The sequence below is a fragment of the Gorilla gorilla genome, chromosome 13 (genome assembly GCF_029281585.2).
Source record: "Gorilla gorilla gorilla isolate KB3781 chromosome 13, NHGRI_mGorGor1-v2.1_pri, whole genome shotgun sequence".
Taxonomy (NCBI): Eukaryota; Metazoa; Chordata; class Mammalia; order Primates; family Hominidae; genus Gorilla; species Gorilla gorilla.
In genome coordinates, this window is record NC_073237.2 from 70,832,588 (window position 1) to 70,847,769 (window position 15,182).

The 15,182-nt window shown below is 37.6% G+C and overlaps 1 protein-coding gene across 1 annotated transcript in view; it reads left to right on the forward strand.

Annotated features, from left to right (window-relative positions):
- Nucleotides 1-15,182, forward strand: part of RORB (RAR related orphan receptor B) — a 194,050-nt gene that overhangs the window by 130,733 nt on the left and 48,135 nt on the right. Inside the window, exons 2-3 of the mRNA XM_004048134.5 lie at nt 2,991-3,076; nt 7,344-7,485. Coding sequence (XP_004048182.3) covers nt 2,991-3,076; nt 7,344-7,485 — 228 coding nt within the window. The remainder of the gene's footprint in view (nt 1-2,990; nt 3,077-7,343; nt 7,486-15,182) is intronic.

Genomic DNA, 15,182 nt, shown 5'->3' on the forward strand with positions numbered 1-15,182 from the left:
AATAAGTTAAACTGGTCACAGATTTCCAAACTGATAACCCCTTTCCACACACAGCTATACACATATACCATTTTAAGTGACTTATTTCTCTTTAAAAATGTTGTTAAGATGTTTATAGTTCTTCAGGATTACATGTTGAGCCTGGATTATAAATATGTATAAATATGCAGATGCTCTATCAAATGTTCCTTATCTCATTTGTATTTCCAAAGTTGTGTAAGATAACCTCTGTGGCTTTCAAAAACATCTTGTCACACCCCAGGGGGCAAATTATCTCTATTTTCATTTCCTTTAAAGTTAGATCATTTTATAATTAAGAACTTATAGAAGCAGATTCTCCCCACGTGTAAGCTACTCCCTGGGGAGTAATTTATGCAAAGAGAACCTTTGACTTAATATTATATAAGCTAAAAACTATACAATGGATAACTGAGATTTTTAGTCAATTTTTTAATCGTTATAAACAATCCAACATTTGAAAGGTTATTGCTAAAAAAAAAACCATAGTACAAATGACTTGCTGTGTCATTTATTAGATTATTTTTAAATGAAAAGATCTTTGATAAAGGAATAATAATGTGGCTTGTCATATTTTGTGTCCAAAAGTTTTAGAAAACCAGTTAACAATAATGATTGATGTGATGATGATGATGATGATAATGAAGACTAATATTTCCTAGCTCTTCAGCATTTTACAAGGTGCTTCTACATAAAATATCTGTTTGATCCTCACAAATCTATGAAGTTTGTCAGTTAAGCTTTATAAACTAGAAAACATAAGATCAGATATTTTATCTTGGCCGTGGCTCCAATCATTAACAGACTAAGGACTGGAGTCCAGAAGGACAGAATAGAATAACATCAAATCTCATATTTTTCTCCTATCACAAAATCTTGAAAACAAATACTAGCTCGTGTAATCTAAAAGCTAAAATAAAAAGAAATGAATAGAAATGTATACTTAGTCTCATAAGTATTTTAGAGGTGACTTTGTCTCTTCTGATTTTTTTATCATTAGCTCTTTAGCTGGAGCTACTGGAGTAATATAGGAATTTAAAACTGTAATCTTATTTTGTCTGTGTGGAAGTCAGAGAATGGTTACTGAATGAAGTATCAGGATATTTAGCTAATTTCTGGTTGTCAATTCCCAAATCAGCTCAAAAGCAGAACTTAACCTGGATCCTCGATTTTTTCACATGAGAAATAGGCACATAACACTGAGGTTTTTTTGCTTACAAAGATGATTTGAAATTTCTGTGAAATATTTACTTTTTTAAAAATTCAATGTACTGCCCTAAAGCTAAGTATTGTCTTTTTTAAAAAATGTAAAATAATAAGAAAAAGAGGGCAATGTCTTGCATTTATTTGTTTTGTATATTCAAGAGTGAGAAACTGTAGAAAAGCATCCAAGTGGCAGATTGATATACAAAGCATTTTGAAGTATATTTTGCATAATTATTTTAAATTGGAAGAGGAAATAGCAGATCTTCTAGTGTGTATAATTTTAACAACTCTTAGAATACTATCAGACATAGGAATCACTACATTCTAAATAAATTCTGTCTCATGGATCCATCCATAACCTGTGTGCTGATTATTTAAAATCATCTTACCAAGAGGTTCTATATACAGGACTTTACACCAAATTGCACACATAGAAAATAGAAATCCCATGCCCCACCATATTCCACCAAGGTAACTGCCTTACCAACAACCCCATTTCTGTCAAACTTACTACCTTATCTCAGCCTCTTGGCTAGGAAACTAGGAGTCACCTTTGACTCTTCGTTTCCATGTCAGTTCCCTTTCTTAATCATATAATCTAGCTTCTGCCTTTGAACCATCTTTCTATTTACATCTTCCTCTCCATTTATCCTACCACTTATGTAATCAGCCATGTTTTTATCTCCTAACACCCAAGTTGGAAGTAATCTTTAGTTGGTCTTCTGCTTGTTTATGGGTAGCCTGCCAAACTCACCTTTCTAAGGTGAGTTACTTTGATCGTTTCTTTACCCTGTTCACTTCGTTGATTCCTTATGGCCAGTGAGATCAGATGAAAACCTCTCTGCCTAACCCCAGGAACTCCATAATCTGGCATCAACCCTGTAGCCAATCATCTGACCTAAATTTACATTATAGCCAAGTTATTGTCTCAGTGATCACCATCCACAATCATCCCAGGCCTCCAGTCTTTTTTCATTTCCCTTCTGCCAACAGAAACGCCCTTTGCCTTTCCCTTCGGCCTAATTAAATCCTGCACGATCTTCAGAATCAACAAAAATGCCTTCGTCTCCAATGAAACTATTTCAGTTTGTATTGAATTCATATTTAGTACCCTCAAAATTTATCCTCATTTCTCCATGTATTAATTTCATTTTATTAATTAGATTATTAGTATCATTAGCATATGTTATCCTCCATCAATAGCCTTTATTATTTTAGAGAACATATACAGCATGCTCAGTAAATATTGGACTGATTTATTATTGACATTTTTGTAAGTAAACATCCAGCCACACAATGTATAAAGCTACCATGCACTGCTCCCTCCCAGAGTTTTGCTTTATTTATGTATTTATTTTAAATATCACTGAGGTAAGGCCATGTGAAAGATCTCAGTAACTTAATGTTTCAAGTGCAAAATAAGAAAAGAAAAGCCGGGGGTTCAAAGGCTTTTTGAGTCCCACTACTTTCAAGGTCAAATTCACAAAGGAGAAAACAGTGAATACAAGACTTTGGAAAACTGGTTTCTGGTTGTATTTTTTTAGTTTGAGAAAAACGAAGCAAACTGTGGCAGAGAAATGTACTTTGACTTAGAAGAAGCTTAGGACAGCCATGCAAATACTAATGGATGACTCCCACACCACAGCCCACACCCCAGTATTTTCAAATACAAACATCAAGGCAGAGATAGATGGGGAGAGAGATAGGAAGAGTGAAAGGAGAAAGAAAACTTCTGTATGCTCAAAATGTCTGTTTTCTCCTTTCAGCACAAATTGAAGTGATACCATGCAAAATTTGTGGCGATAAGTCCTCTGGGATCCACTACGGAGTCATCACATGTGAAGGCTGCAAGGTATGGGACTTTCATACAGCATGGTTCTGTATTTGCCTCAGGCATCTGTGTACCTCACAAGATGCGGTGACACCTTTTTAAGGAAGGCTTGCTAAAGGATCCTTCTGCCTGCTGCTGACATTCAGGAATTCTTGCGTGGTGGGTGGGAGGTTTGATTTTCTGTTCTTTTGCCTTTTACCTTTTTGTTATTGTCTGACTGGTCAGCAGCTCCTTAAAAATGGATGCGTATTTAAAACCTTGGATTATTCACATTTACAGAGATACAAACACTGACTCTTGCTGTTTTAGCAGTGTTGTCTCCAGTAAATTCCAAGGCACTTATTACTATATGAAAAAACTAGAGGTTAAAATAAAGATTATAAACTAGTAGGTATATATTTAACTTTCTGCTTGAGAAAGAGGAAGTCAAGGTAACAGCTACAATATGCATATGGCCATCCTTTATTGTCACGTTACAGGAAAAAAGAAAAGAAAAGAAAAGAAAACTGGAAGCATGGTATGTTAGAAGCCGACAAGATTAACTCTAAATCGACTAAAATTCACCTGCCCCCACCCACCTCTTCATTTTCTGATGAGGTCCTGAGGTATAAACAAGATTATGTCATCTGATCAACATCATTGATTCAGACAGTAAAGAACAGAGCATGGCCAAAAACACGGGGTTTTTCAGTCTCAATCCAGTGTTCCACTTCCAGACAGATTCCACTCATTCTTCCCATGGCAAACTAATTCCTGTGAGCAAGCTGCTTTCTTAAATAAAGAGCTGGAGGAATAGCAGTAAACGTAGACTTAATCTGAAATAAAAGAATGTTGAAATTTAAGAGTAAGTTTTAATAATGAACCCTTAGAAGGAAAGAAAGTGAGTGTGAGAGACATAATAGCCAGGGGAAGTCAAAACAGTTCTATAGCTAACGCTAAAGGACCATGTGTAACCAGAACAAATAAAATGCAGCCACAGTCTGGGAGGGAAAGGCAATATGCTGGTAAAGTTATTGGCAAGAGCAATTATATTTTTGATCAAAGATGCAAGCAAAGTGAATTATTCTTTTAAGGCCAGTAAACTGAAGGAAGTGTAGTACAGTCATAGAGTCTAAGATCTAATCTTAATCTTAAACAGGATTTCAAATATAAACAAGGCAAAACATACTGTAACTGTCAAATACTGGTACTGTGTGATAAATTGACAATGCCTTCCTAATGGTCTCAAAAAGGCATGAGTCTTGGAATTAAAACTGGAGTGAAGAAAAGAAAAGGAAATAAGTAAGAATAAAGTGGGAGAGGGAAGAAGAAGGAGCATGATATTAACGTACTAACCTGTCAACACACTGCTCTACTTTAAAGATGATTAGTGATAATATATTTGTGAATATCGTGAGATGTTCTTCACATTCTGTTCCTCTGCAGATCTATAATTAAGAATTACATGTTGTCCGCTTTAATGCAATTTTTCAACTCATCAAGAATAAACAAGAAAACAAAATTATGTCAGCAATTTTTTACCCTCCTTAAATAAGTTATTACTTCCTCTGGGCAGATAGACAAATAGTTTTCTTCATAAACAATAGTAGTTTAGGAGTCAGAATCCTCTCCATTGAAAGCATTTCTACCATTCTATTGGCTTGTTATGCCATCTTGAGAGCTCTGGTTTACATAATATCTACTAAAACTGATTTTAGATCAATATCAAAATGGAGATGTTTGGCATTTGATTGTATAAGCTCTATCTGAAAAATGTGTGATTTCAAAAGATGGGGATATGTTCAAGTTAAAAAGCAAAATATTTTAAACAGTAATTTCTAAAAAATTTAACTAGTGCACAAATATAACCCAGCAAGCCAATAGCCAAGAACAAGTGTCATCTTTTCTATTTAAAGGAAGAATCCACAATCAAAGAAATTATGCTGTTATTATGAACCATACTCTGAGGTTTTAGTCAAAATGGCACTGTACACCACACTATTTTTTTTTAATTCATGGAAAAAAACCCACATTTGTAAATATGCTACTTTTTTCTGCAAATACAGAACTTAAAAATTCTCTTCAGAATTTGATGTCAGTGTCAGCACATTCAGTATCAACCTCTGAGTTTTCATAATACTGTTTTCAAGTCAACATAAACAACTCATTCTAAATAACATCAATTCAGCTTGTGCACTTATTCAAATTTCTATTCATTCAATAAAATTTGGAACGCAATCTCTTTTTCATGCCAAAAACCTCATTTGCAATAATGAGCAACAGATAAGCAAGAAACGAGTCGTAATTAATGTCAAATTGGTCTTAAATTAGGGCTGTAGCTGTGACTTCAGAAAAGTCTTTTCTGTCCTGTCAACTCTTTTGCTAAGTAGCACTAGAGTATCCAAAGATAAAAACCACACAATTCTGTCTTAAAATGTAAATTTCAAGTCATCTTTAATCAAGACTGATGGGCTGAGGTTATGCTTCCTGACAGTTTTCATGGTATATAAAGTACATCATTTCAATCCCTGGGAGCTTACGTTTGATCTCTATTCTAAGATGCTCCATGAATTCAGTCAAACTGGACAGTCAGATGTCTCATTTCTGCCATCACTGGTTTATTAAATAAGGAATGCACTTGGATCTATAGGGATGAAACTAGTCCCTGTTGCATGGCTAAGCCAGTTGGGACTCTCTCTCTCTCTGAGGAGATGCTCGGCCACACCTCCGTGTCTGAGTTTCCTCACAGGTTGATCAAGCTCTCTTCACCAGTGCCACGCTGAGCCATATTGGAGCTGAAGACAAAAGGAAAATGAATAACACAGATCCTTTCTTTAAACTATTGGGTATTTTTGCATTAATGTAGATTTTTAACACATTGTGTTAAAATATTGTATTTTCTAATTACAAAAATTTTAGGTGACCTTTAAATGTTGTGGGCAAGGTGTTTGTCTCACTAGGCGTACCTAGCCCTGGCCCTGCTTGTTCATCCTGTAGATAGTTGAGGAAACACAGAAGCTGTTTGAGGGAAGTCAGGGGATCTATTCTAGGCTTCTCTGCAAGATAGGCATTGAATCTACCATTCCTGAACTTTTCTAGACTTCCTCCGTCCAAAAGATGATGCTATGGGATATCTCTTCCCAAAATTTCTCTTAGAAATCTTAATGTAGACCACCATTTTGCTCATGACACGTTGCACTTTTCCTTTTTTGCTCTAGACAATTCAAAAGCAAAGAGTAATTAGGGAAATCGATTACATGAGTCAATGAATGGACGAATGATAACTTATCTATCTCTGGAGAAAATGCTTATTTTCCCCAATAGAGTTTTCTATAAGACAACTAAGGAGAAATCTTTTAAAAATCAACTCAGCTGTGGATTTATTGACAAGCAGTGTATGGTCACTGGCAGTTCATTTTGTATCTGATGAACCCAAATGTACTTGCATGAAGACATCTTACACTGAGTAGCCTGAGGCCAAGTAGAGACCATTCATTCAGTTTTTACTTAGTACTTTTTGTTGTTAGACAGCTTATATATAATATTTTCTTTTTTCAATGGTATGGTTTATTATTAAAAACAACTTTCCAGACCCAGTCATGGTGGCACACACCTGTAGTCCCAGCTATAGACTGAGGCAGGAGGATCACTTGAGTCTAGGAGTTTGAGGCCACAGTACACTATGATCCTGCCTGCAAATAGCCACTGAACTCTAGCATGAACAGCATAGCAAGATATCTCAAAAAGTTAAAAAAAAAAAAAAAAAAAAAGACACTTTTCAGCTGCATTCGAGCCAAATTCAAAAATTTTATGGTGGGGAAAAACACATCTTAGAAACTAAGAAAACAGTAGTGCATACTCCTCAGTGTTGCTTTTTCTTACCAATACCTCAAGTTCCTCACCACCACAGCACTTGACACAAACCTGTGTGATTTTTCCCATCAAGTTCTGTCATGTTTGGTTTAGTAATCTCCTTTGCTACTCCTTCCCCACTGCTCTTTGCAGAGCAGAAACTTCTGTTTATTTCTGCATAGAACAGCACAGCTGCAAATGTCTTTAGCAAACATTGATTCAAGGAATGAATGAATGAGTGAATGGGTAAATGAATGATACCCTCATATCTCTGCAGATAGCATCTATTTTCCCCAGCAGAAATATCTGCAAGCCATACAAGAAGAGGTATCCAAAGAGCTTTAAAAATTAAACTCAGTTATGTTCACTGCAGAAAATGTAGCAAATGTATACATTAATGTTCTCTGTTTCCCTTCTTATAAACCTGTTTCCCTACCCTTCTCTTTTTTCCCTCAAGGGATTCTTTAGGAGGAGCCAGCAGAACAATGCCTCTTATTCCTGCCCAAGGCAGAGAAACTGTTTAATTGACAGAACCAACAGAAACCGTTGCCAACACTGCCGACTGCAGAAGTGTCTTGCCCTAGGAATGTCAAGAGATGGTAAGGCATTACCTTCCTGTTTCTTACTTAAGCCCTTTCAAATGGATGCTTTGCTGGAGTCTATTTAAGCTGCTGGAAGAATTCTAGATGAGGGAATTGGGAATAAGAAGAAAAGAAAATCACTGTGCTGGTAGTGCATTACAAGGAAAAGTAAGAATATACAAAAATAGAGCATTGCCTATGAAATAAGAAAGCAAAGACTTTACTGTAGCTCAGGGAGCAACTTGTGCTAACTAGGTTTAGTGCAAGCCACATAGGCCTAGGTTGAAGGTGACCATCTGTCTAGGTTTGCCTGCAAATGAGGGATTTCCTGGGACATGAGACTTTCAGAGATAATACCGGAAAGTCCTAAGCAAACCAGGACCACATCTGAGTATGTTCACTGGGCAGGTCTGACTGGGCTTGCTTACTGTGTGGAGACACTAAGGAATTGCATATGCCTCTATGGGAAGCCTGGAAGTCCTGCTGGCTGGTCATAGCTACCCAGAGGAGGAATTGGACTATCTGAGCCCATAATGAAGTTTCCAAAGGCTAGAGCGAAGTCCAAGTCTTAGAAAGGCTGTGTAGGTGATGTCTTCCTCAGAATGTGATACCATCTACACTCCACCTTGACGCCCACCCACACTGAATGGCTTGGCTTCCCAAGGGAACATCTTAGAGTAATGAAAGAGGACAAATAAACTCAAACAAGATGAACGAAGAATTTCACCTAGCTTTGTTTTCCATTTTCATTCATTCATCCAAAGTAATTCTTTCCCTGCTGACATTGGACACATCACCCCTGTATCATACAGTGAGTGGCCCTGAGTCCTGGGGCCATTTCTGTCTTGTTCCCACTAAAACATCAGGCTCTGCTTAAAAGCACACACCTAAATGTTTGTTGAATAAACTATGGAAATCCCTTCTACCTAGAGCCTAAGACATAGACAATGCCCTGACATTTTCTGTCTTTATGTCAGTCAGTGTGGATTCTGGGCCTCTGGTCGCACTCCCTCTAGTGAAATTCAAGGCTGTATAGACACACACAAAACAAGAAACTTCCAAGTTTTAAAGAAATGTGAATAATTGGCATGCATTTAGTATAAAGGGATTTCGTGAGTGATTAGATTCTTTACCTTTTCTCTAATTCCCAATCCATCTAAACTTGTCCTGCAGAAAAGTACACCTATAAAACAAATTTGACCAAAAAAAAAAAAAAAGAATCTGACCTGAAACCCTTCAGTTTATAGGTAGCTTCTGAAGCTACAGAGACGAGGTTTCCAAAATTTTTCTATTAACTGATTTTTTTTGTTTTACTTGTTTTACTTGGCTCACTAACCAGATATATTTACTCCTAAGATAAATTTATAGCAATGGGTACTTCTGTATAATCAAGGCAAATAAATTAAGAGAGAGGATTAAGTAGTTTTTGATACTTATTTGGTGTAATTATATGGGAATCTGAGTTGATGACTTTGTACTTCATTTCTACCATGTGGCAGTAGGTAGCACTTTAATTCGCAGTGTCCGAAAAGCTCCATTAATAATTGTGCAAAGAGATAAGCCATAGGGTATTTGATTTTGTTACTTCTTCCTACAATAAAAGGAAGTATCTTTCTGGAAGAGCAGGTCTGAGTCTGTGCCGGTGAACAGAATCATGGGCAAGAGATGAATGTATGATCCAAGGCAGATTCAACAGATTTAGTGACATCAGCCCACAAAATTTAGATGGTCTGAATCCTGTAACATAAAAGAAATGTGTCGGGAGGATGGGAGGGTCATTTAACAGAGCCACAATTTATTCTCAAGAAGGAAGGAATTCATTGCAGCACATAAACCTCAATGCAAATAAAAGCAATATAGTGTCTAAGGACACTGAGGATTAAGAATAATGATTCATTTCAACTTTAGGTCCAGAGACAATCCTGAGGCTGCCGGGGACATCTTCAAAAATGCCTCCTAAGCACATCTTATGTGAAATTTATCATGAGGAGAAATGGTCAGGGGGGTGTGGGTGGGGTGGGGAATCTGGAGAAGAAGGGGCTGTAGCAGAAGAGAAAACAAATGATTCTCTCTAAGAGAAAAAGCTGCCTCTTCACTATATCATACAGAGAAAGTTTGGTCTGAACCTTGATTAGAAAGGGTGCCTTATGCCAAGTAAATTATGCTAATACCAGGGAAGCTGAATAGGTTTTATCTCATATTGATAAGTATTGCCTAGTATGTAGTATTGAATGATTCAAAAGCCCTGAAATTATGGTTGATTACCTACGTCTAGTAAAGGCTCAAGAATGAAAGGCAGGGTTATTTCTGAATCAGAAGAATCCCTACCTTCTTCCGATTCAGCAAGTATTTTTAAAGTGCTCTAGAAATTGTACCAATAGCCAAAGTGAGATGCCCTCATACCTAACTGCTTTCTACAGCCCCCTACTTCCCTCAGAGATAAAGTGGCATCTTCATTTTGGTATATGCATTTGCTCTCTGTCAATTAGTCTCCAAGAATGTTTATTTCATCATACCTGGCTGCTTAATGTGGCCACTAGGAAATAGCTTAAAATAACTGTTGAAAACACTGGATTTTCATTCTCTCCTGAAATTTCACTGCTATATCAGTTTATTAGCTATCGAATATATCAGTAGCCATCAAATTTATCAATAATGAATTCGTTCAAATTTAGCTTAAACGAAGAATCAAAAACCAAATCCACTTGGAAACATATACGTGTGTCTTTATGTGTATAAAAAGGTGAAGATATGTGTGCATGTGTGTGTCTGTGTGTGTGTGAATTGGCAGCATGCATAAGCCTACTGAATCTTCTCCATCATTTTATTTTTTTTTTCTTTTACCTACACCCTTTACAAAGGAATCTTCAGGATAACTGTTTCCAATTGTGCTACTATAAATTGATACTCACTAGTATATGTCCTCCCAAGTGGCATGTCTCTACAAAAAGACAGAAGTTGCCCTAAAAGGACAGGTTTCACAGATTAAGCTTCTATCCAGAACTACATTGCCCAATCCACATGTCACTATTTAAATAATTTAAATTTAAACGAATTTAAATTAAATAAAATTTAAAATTCAGTTCTTCAGTCACACTAGCTATATTTCAAGTGTTCATTAGGCACATGCAGCTTGCAGCTACCATATTGGAAAGCAAAGAGAACATTTCAACATCACACGGAGTTCTGTCGGAGAAAAAGAGGAAGGAGAAGAGAGAGATTTTAAAATAATGAATAGGCTTGGGTAGATTGAATCAGACTTCTAATACAAAGCCTACAGCACTAAAAAAAGGGTGGCAGAAGAGCACATCTCTGAAGCTGAAAAGAGTTAAATTGAGACCAGTTTCATTGGTAAGCAGCAAAATGTAAATATAGAGAACTTTACAACCAAAGGTAGTAGATAAAATGATTTTGGAAATTTATAGAAAGTCGTAGATTGATAGTCAGTTGGGCTCTCTTTAAACCAAAAACACATGTCCATGTGCTACGTAAATAGAAATCTTTGAAGGAGCTATGACTTTACTTTTTAGTTATATCCAAAACTTCTATTCCATTTAGAATACCACAATTCAAATAAATATAAAATGATTTCCGATACTTTCACATAAAATTGTTCTTTGCTATTATGGGATCAAAATGAGGGTTAAGAGCATATCATGAGCAAATACCACATCATTGAATATTTATAAGCACTTGCAATGTATACAGAATTGTGCTGGTTTCTTTAAGAGGTAGCAGTTTAACAAGAGGCTGTCTTTATACTCAAGTGAATGTCATTAACAGAATAGGCCGGGCGCGGTGGCTCACGCCTGTAATCCCAGCACTTTGGGAGGCCGAGGTGGGCGGATCACGAGGTCAGGAGATCGAGACCACGGTGAAACCCCATCTCTACTAAAAATACAAAAAATTAGCCGGGCGCAGTGGCGGGCGCCTGTAGTCCCAGCTACTCGGGAGGCTGAGGCAGGAGAATGGCGTGAACCCGGGAGGCGGAGCTTGCAGTGAGCCGAGATTGCACCACTGCACTCCAGCCTGGGCGACAGAGCGAGACTCCGTCTCAAAAAAAAAAAAAAAAAAAAAAAAAACAGAATAATTCAAGTTTGAGAGGGGCAGACAGTTAAAATATATGCCAGTCTGATTAATATGTAGTGATAAGAAGAATGCTAATATCTGAAATATTAACATGGCCTTTGTTAAAATAGTTCTATGTATACAACAAATGTATTTACAAACAGTGAAAATGAATTATGTCAAGAAAGTCAGGTTTGTTTTTGCCATGTACTGTAATTTTTTTCCCAAATTTGTCACCACTGTTATTGCAAGAAGAGGCACAAAACTGAAACACTGGCTCATCAATGTTTCTGAAATAAATGGAAAATTAATTATAGAATAGTATTACAGTCATTGTCAGTGAAGTCTTTGATTTAGGATTACACCTGAAATAACTCTAAAATGCAGTAAGTTTTAAGTTGTTTCTTTGAAAATATTTCAGTTGCTCAGTGACCTGATAAGTCAATTTTGTAAAAAATGCAGAGCTTTTCTTTGTTGAGTTTTTAGATGTTACCCATGGCAGAGGTCTTGGCAGCATGCTCTTTTGACATTGTTAGCTTGTGATTATGATGTCTGTGGTTAACAGCAGATTTCTGTGTCCATCAGCTGCAGGTCAGTTCTATAGCTCTGCTGATTGTAGATGGCCTTGCCTGGGATGACCAAGGAGGTCTGGCTCTGCTTCACATATCCCCCAGCAAGCTTATCCTCTAGCAAGATAGCTCAGGCATGTCCTTGTCATGGTGAGGTGCACAATCACACAAGCCTTTTTCAAGTCTCTGCTGTGTCACATTTGTCAATATTCCATTGGTCCACAGTAAGTCACATGGCCCTGGGCAGGATGCCTGCAAAGAATGAAAGAGCACTGCAAACTGACATGGGGAAGGGCATGGAAAGAAATAGACAAGAGGAATCAGGGTCATTAATGCAATCAGTCCTCTACAAAGTATATTTCACCTAAATACAGAGTATACAGAAATCTAAAGCAAGGATTAAATGGAAAAGGGTTTTAAAAAAAACACAAATTTATGTTTTTGTGTTAGAAGAGTTTCTTATTCTCAATCTTTAATTCCTATAAATTTTGAACCAATAAAATGCAAAACTGTTCTACTAAAATAAGTCGGAAAGTAGATCTACCCTAGCTAAAACAAAAATCTTGATCTATAGCAATGGATACAAACCTTGTATTCACTTCCATAACTCTACAACAAAGAGCTATTCTGAACCTACGCAAATGCAAAGGGCAGAAGGGCAGCAAATAAAGAGCTCTACTTTCCTGGGGGAGAAGGGGAAGTTCTTTCTGAATCAATATTTATAGTTGTTTATTTTTTCCCTATACAAAAGGTGTTTTTCCCCTAGAGAATAATATGTAATAAATTGGTTAGAAAGATGTAATATAAAGATACAGAGGAAGCTTGCCCTACAAGTTACTGTAGAATTCGGTACATAGACAAACTGGAAATGTCACTGCAATTAGTAAGCAAATAAATTTGTCTATGAGAATCAGAATCTAATAAAGGTAGTGTCTCTACAAACAAAGTTAAAAACAACCATCTAAATAATTCAAGACCATATAAAACCAACCACTAAGATGGAAAGGGGAGTTTAGTCTGAATGAGTCAGATTGTTTGTCTTCACACAGAAAAAATTACTAGATAATTATCACTTTGTTTTCCTACTTAGGCAGCGTCAGAAAGCCAGAATGTAGGGGTTGGTTGGTTGGTTTGTTGTGGTTTTTTTTGTTTTTTGAGAGTCTCCCTCTGTCACCCAGGCTGGAGTGCAGTGGCTCAGTCTCGGCTCACTGCAATTTCTGCCTCCTGGGTTCAAGGGATTCTCCTGCCTCAGCCTCCTGAGTAGCTGGGACTACAAAGCACACACCACCACGCCCACAAGCACATGCCACCATACCCGGCTAATTCTGCGTGTGTGTGTGTGTGTGTGTGTGTGTGTGTGTGTGTATTTTTAGTAGAGACAGGGTTTCACCATGTTAGCCAGGATGATCTAGATCTCTTGACCTCATGATCTGCCTGCCTTGGCCTCCCAAAGTGCTGGGATTACAGGTGCGAGCCACCGCACCCAGCCCCAGAATGTAGGTTTTTAAGAAGGATTAAGAAGATACAGAAAGAGTTTGGCTTCTTCAGACCCAGCCCTCACATCCACGATCCAGCAGGCAAGAAGGAGGAAAAGATGCCCCAATACCCCCAAGTGAATGCGACACTTGCATTTACCTCCCCTTAATCAGAACTTAATCACCTGCACGTACCTGCCAGTGAGGGGGCTTAGGAATTACGGTCTCCATTCTGATCAGCCTATGCTCAGATAAATATGGTAGCTCTGTACCCAATGGGAAAAGAAAATGAATTTTGGAAGAATATTGGAGGAGGAGGGTGAATGGCAGCTCTTTCAGACTGTGGGAATCTCTTCTGTGTTCCCTTTGTGCTAGAGAGTTCTTAAGCACTTCACCATTTAGATATTCTCAGAAGAGCATCAACCCTCATGATTGAATCCAGGAACTGAGCCTTTTTCTAAACTCCATTTCCTTCTTTCTCCATTCTCTGAGCTCCTAACACCAAGAGGTGGTGGGAATACCGTCACAAAAGAACAGAAAACAGAAACTCAGACAGGAGCCTCCAAGTTTGTGGTAGCCCCCACTATTAACATGAGCTGAACAATGCTTGATAATTCACACAAGATAGGCCTGTGACTCAGGGTGTTCACATCCTAAAAAGGCGGTTGACAACCTGTGAGGAGAAATGTCAATATTCACAACAGTTCAGGAGGTTAAATATCTTAAGAAACAACACACTGAAATGAAAGCACCTTGATATTACTCTGTGACTACTTGCAGCACTTCTTCCTTCTTTTTCCTCAGACTGCTGAGAATATTGCCAGAAGAGATAGGAAAAATAAAACTTGGGAGTGGTAGAATGAGAAAAGATAGTTACTGTTTTGGTCACTTGCTAGGCATTGGATGCCCCAAATTACTATTTTCCAAAGAATCTTATCATTTGATCCCAAAAGCCAACTGAAGGCAAATGATGCCATCACTTAAAATTATGTTTATCACCCAGCCCCATGCCTTTGGTCTTACCCAACACACTATTTAGAAAATCGGCCTGGCCGGGTGCAGTGGCTCACATCTGTAATCCCAGCACTTTGAGAGGCCGAGACAGGAGGCTCACTTGAGGCCAGGAGTTCAAGACCAGCCTGGGCAATATAGCAAGGCCCCATCTCTACAAAAATGTAAAAAAAAAAAAATAGCTGGACCTGGCGGCATGCACCTGCAGTCCTAGCTACTCAGGAGGCCGAGGTGGGAGGATTGCTTGAGCCCAGGAGCCCAAGGTTTCAGTGAGCTATGATCATGCCACTGCACTCCAGCCTGGGCGACAGAGCAAGACCCTGTCTCTTAAAGAAAATTATTACAAAAAGTAAAAAGAAATTTAAGAAAGAAAACAGAAAATAGATTTGAAATCTATTTTCAAATCTGGCAATCTAGTAATCCTAAAGATTAAGAGAAAAGTTAGTTATGAGTGTTGGTTAACATTTTAATAGCGGGTACTATTGCTAATTTGGTATTTTGTTTTTTTGCATTTTTTTCCACAGGTAAGAAAAAAAGAGGAAAACATGCTTTCTAACTTCATGGCAATGAGAAATACATACATAAGTTTTTA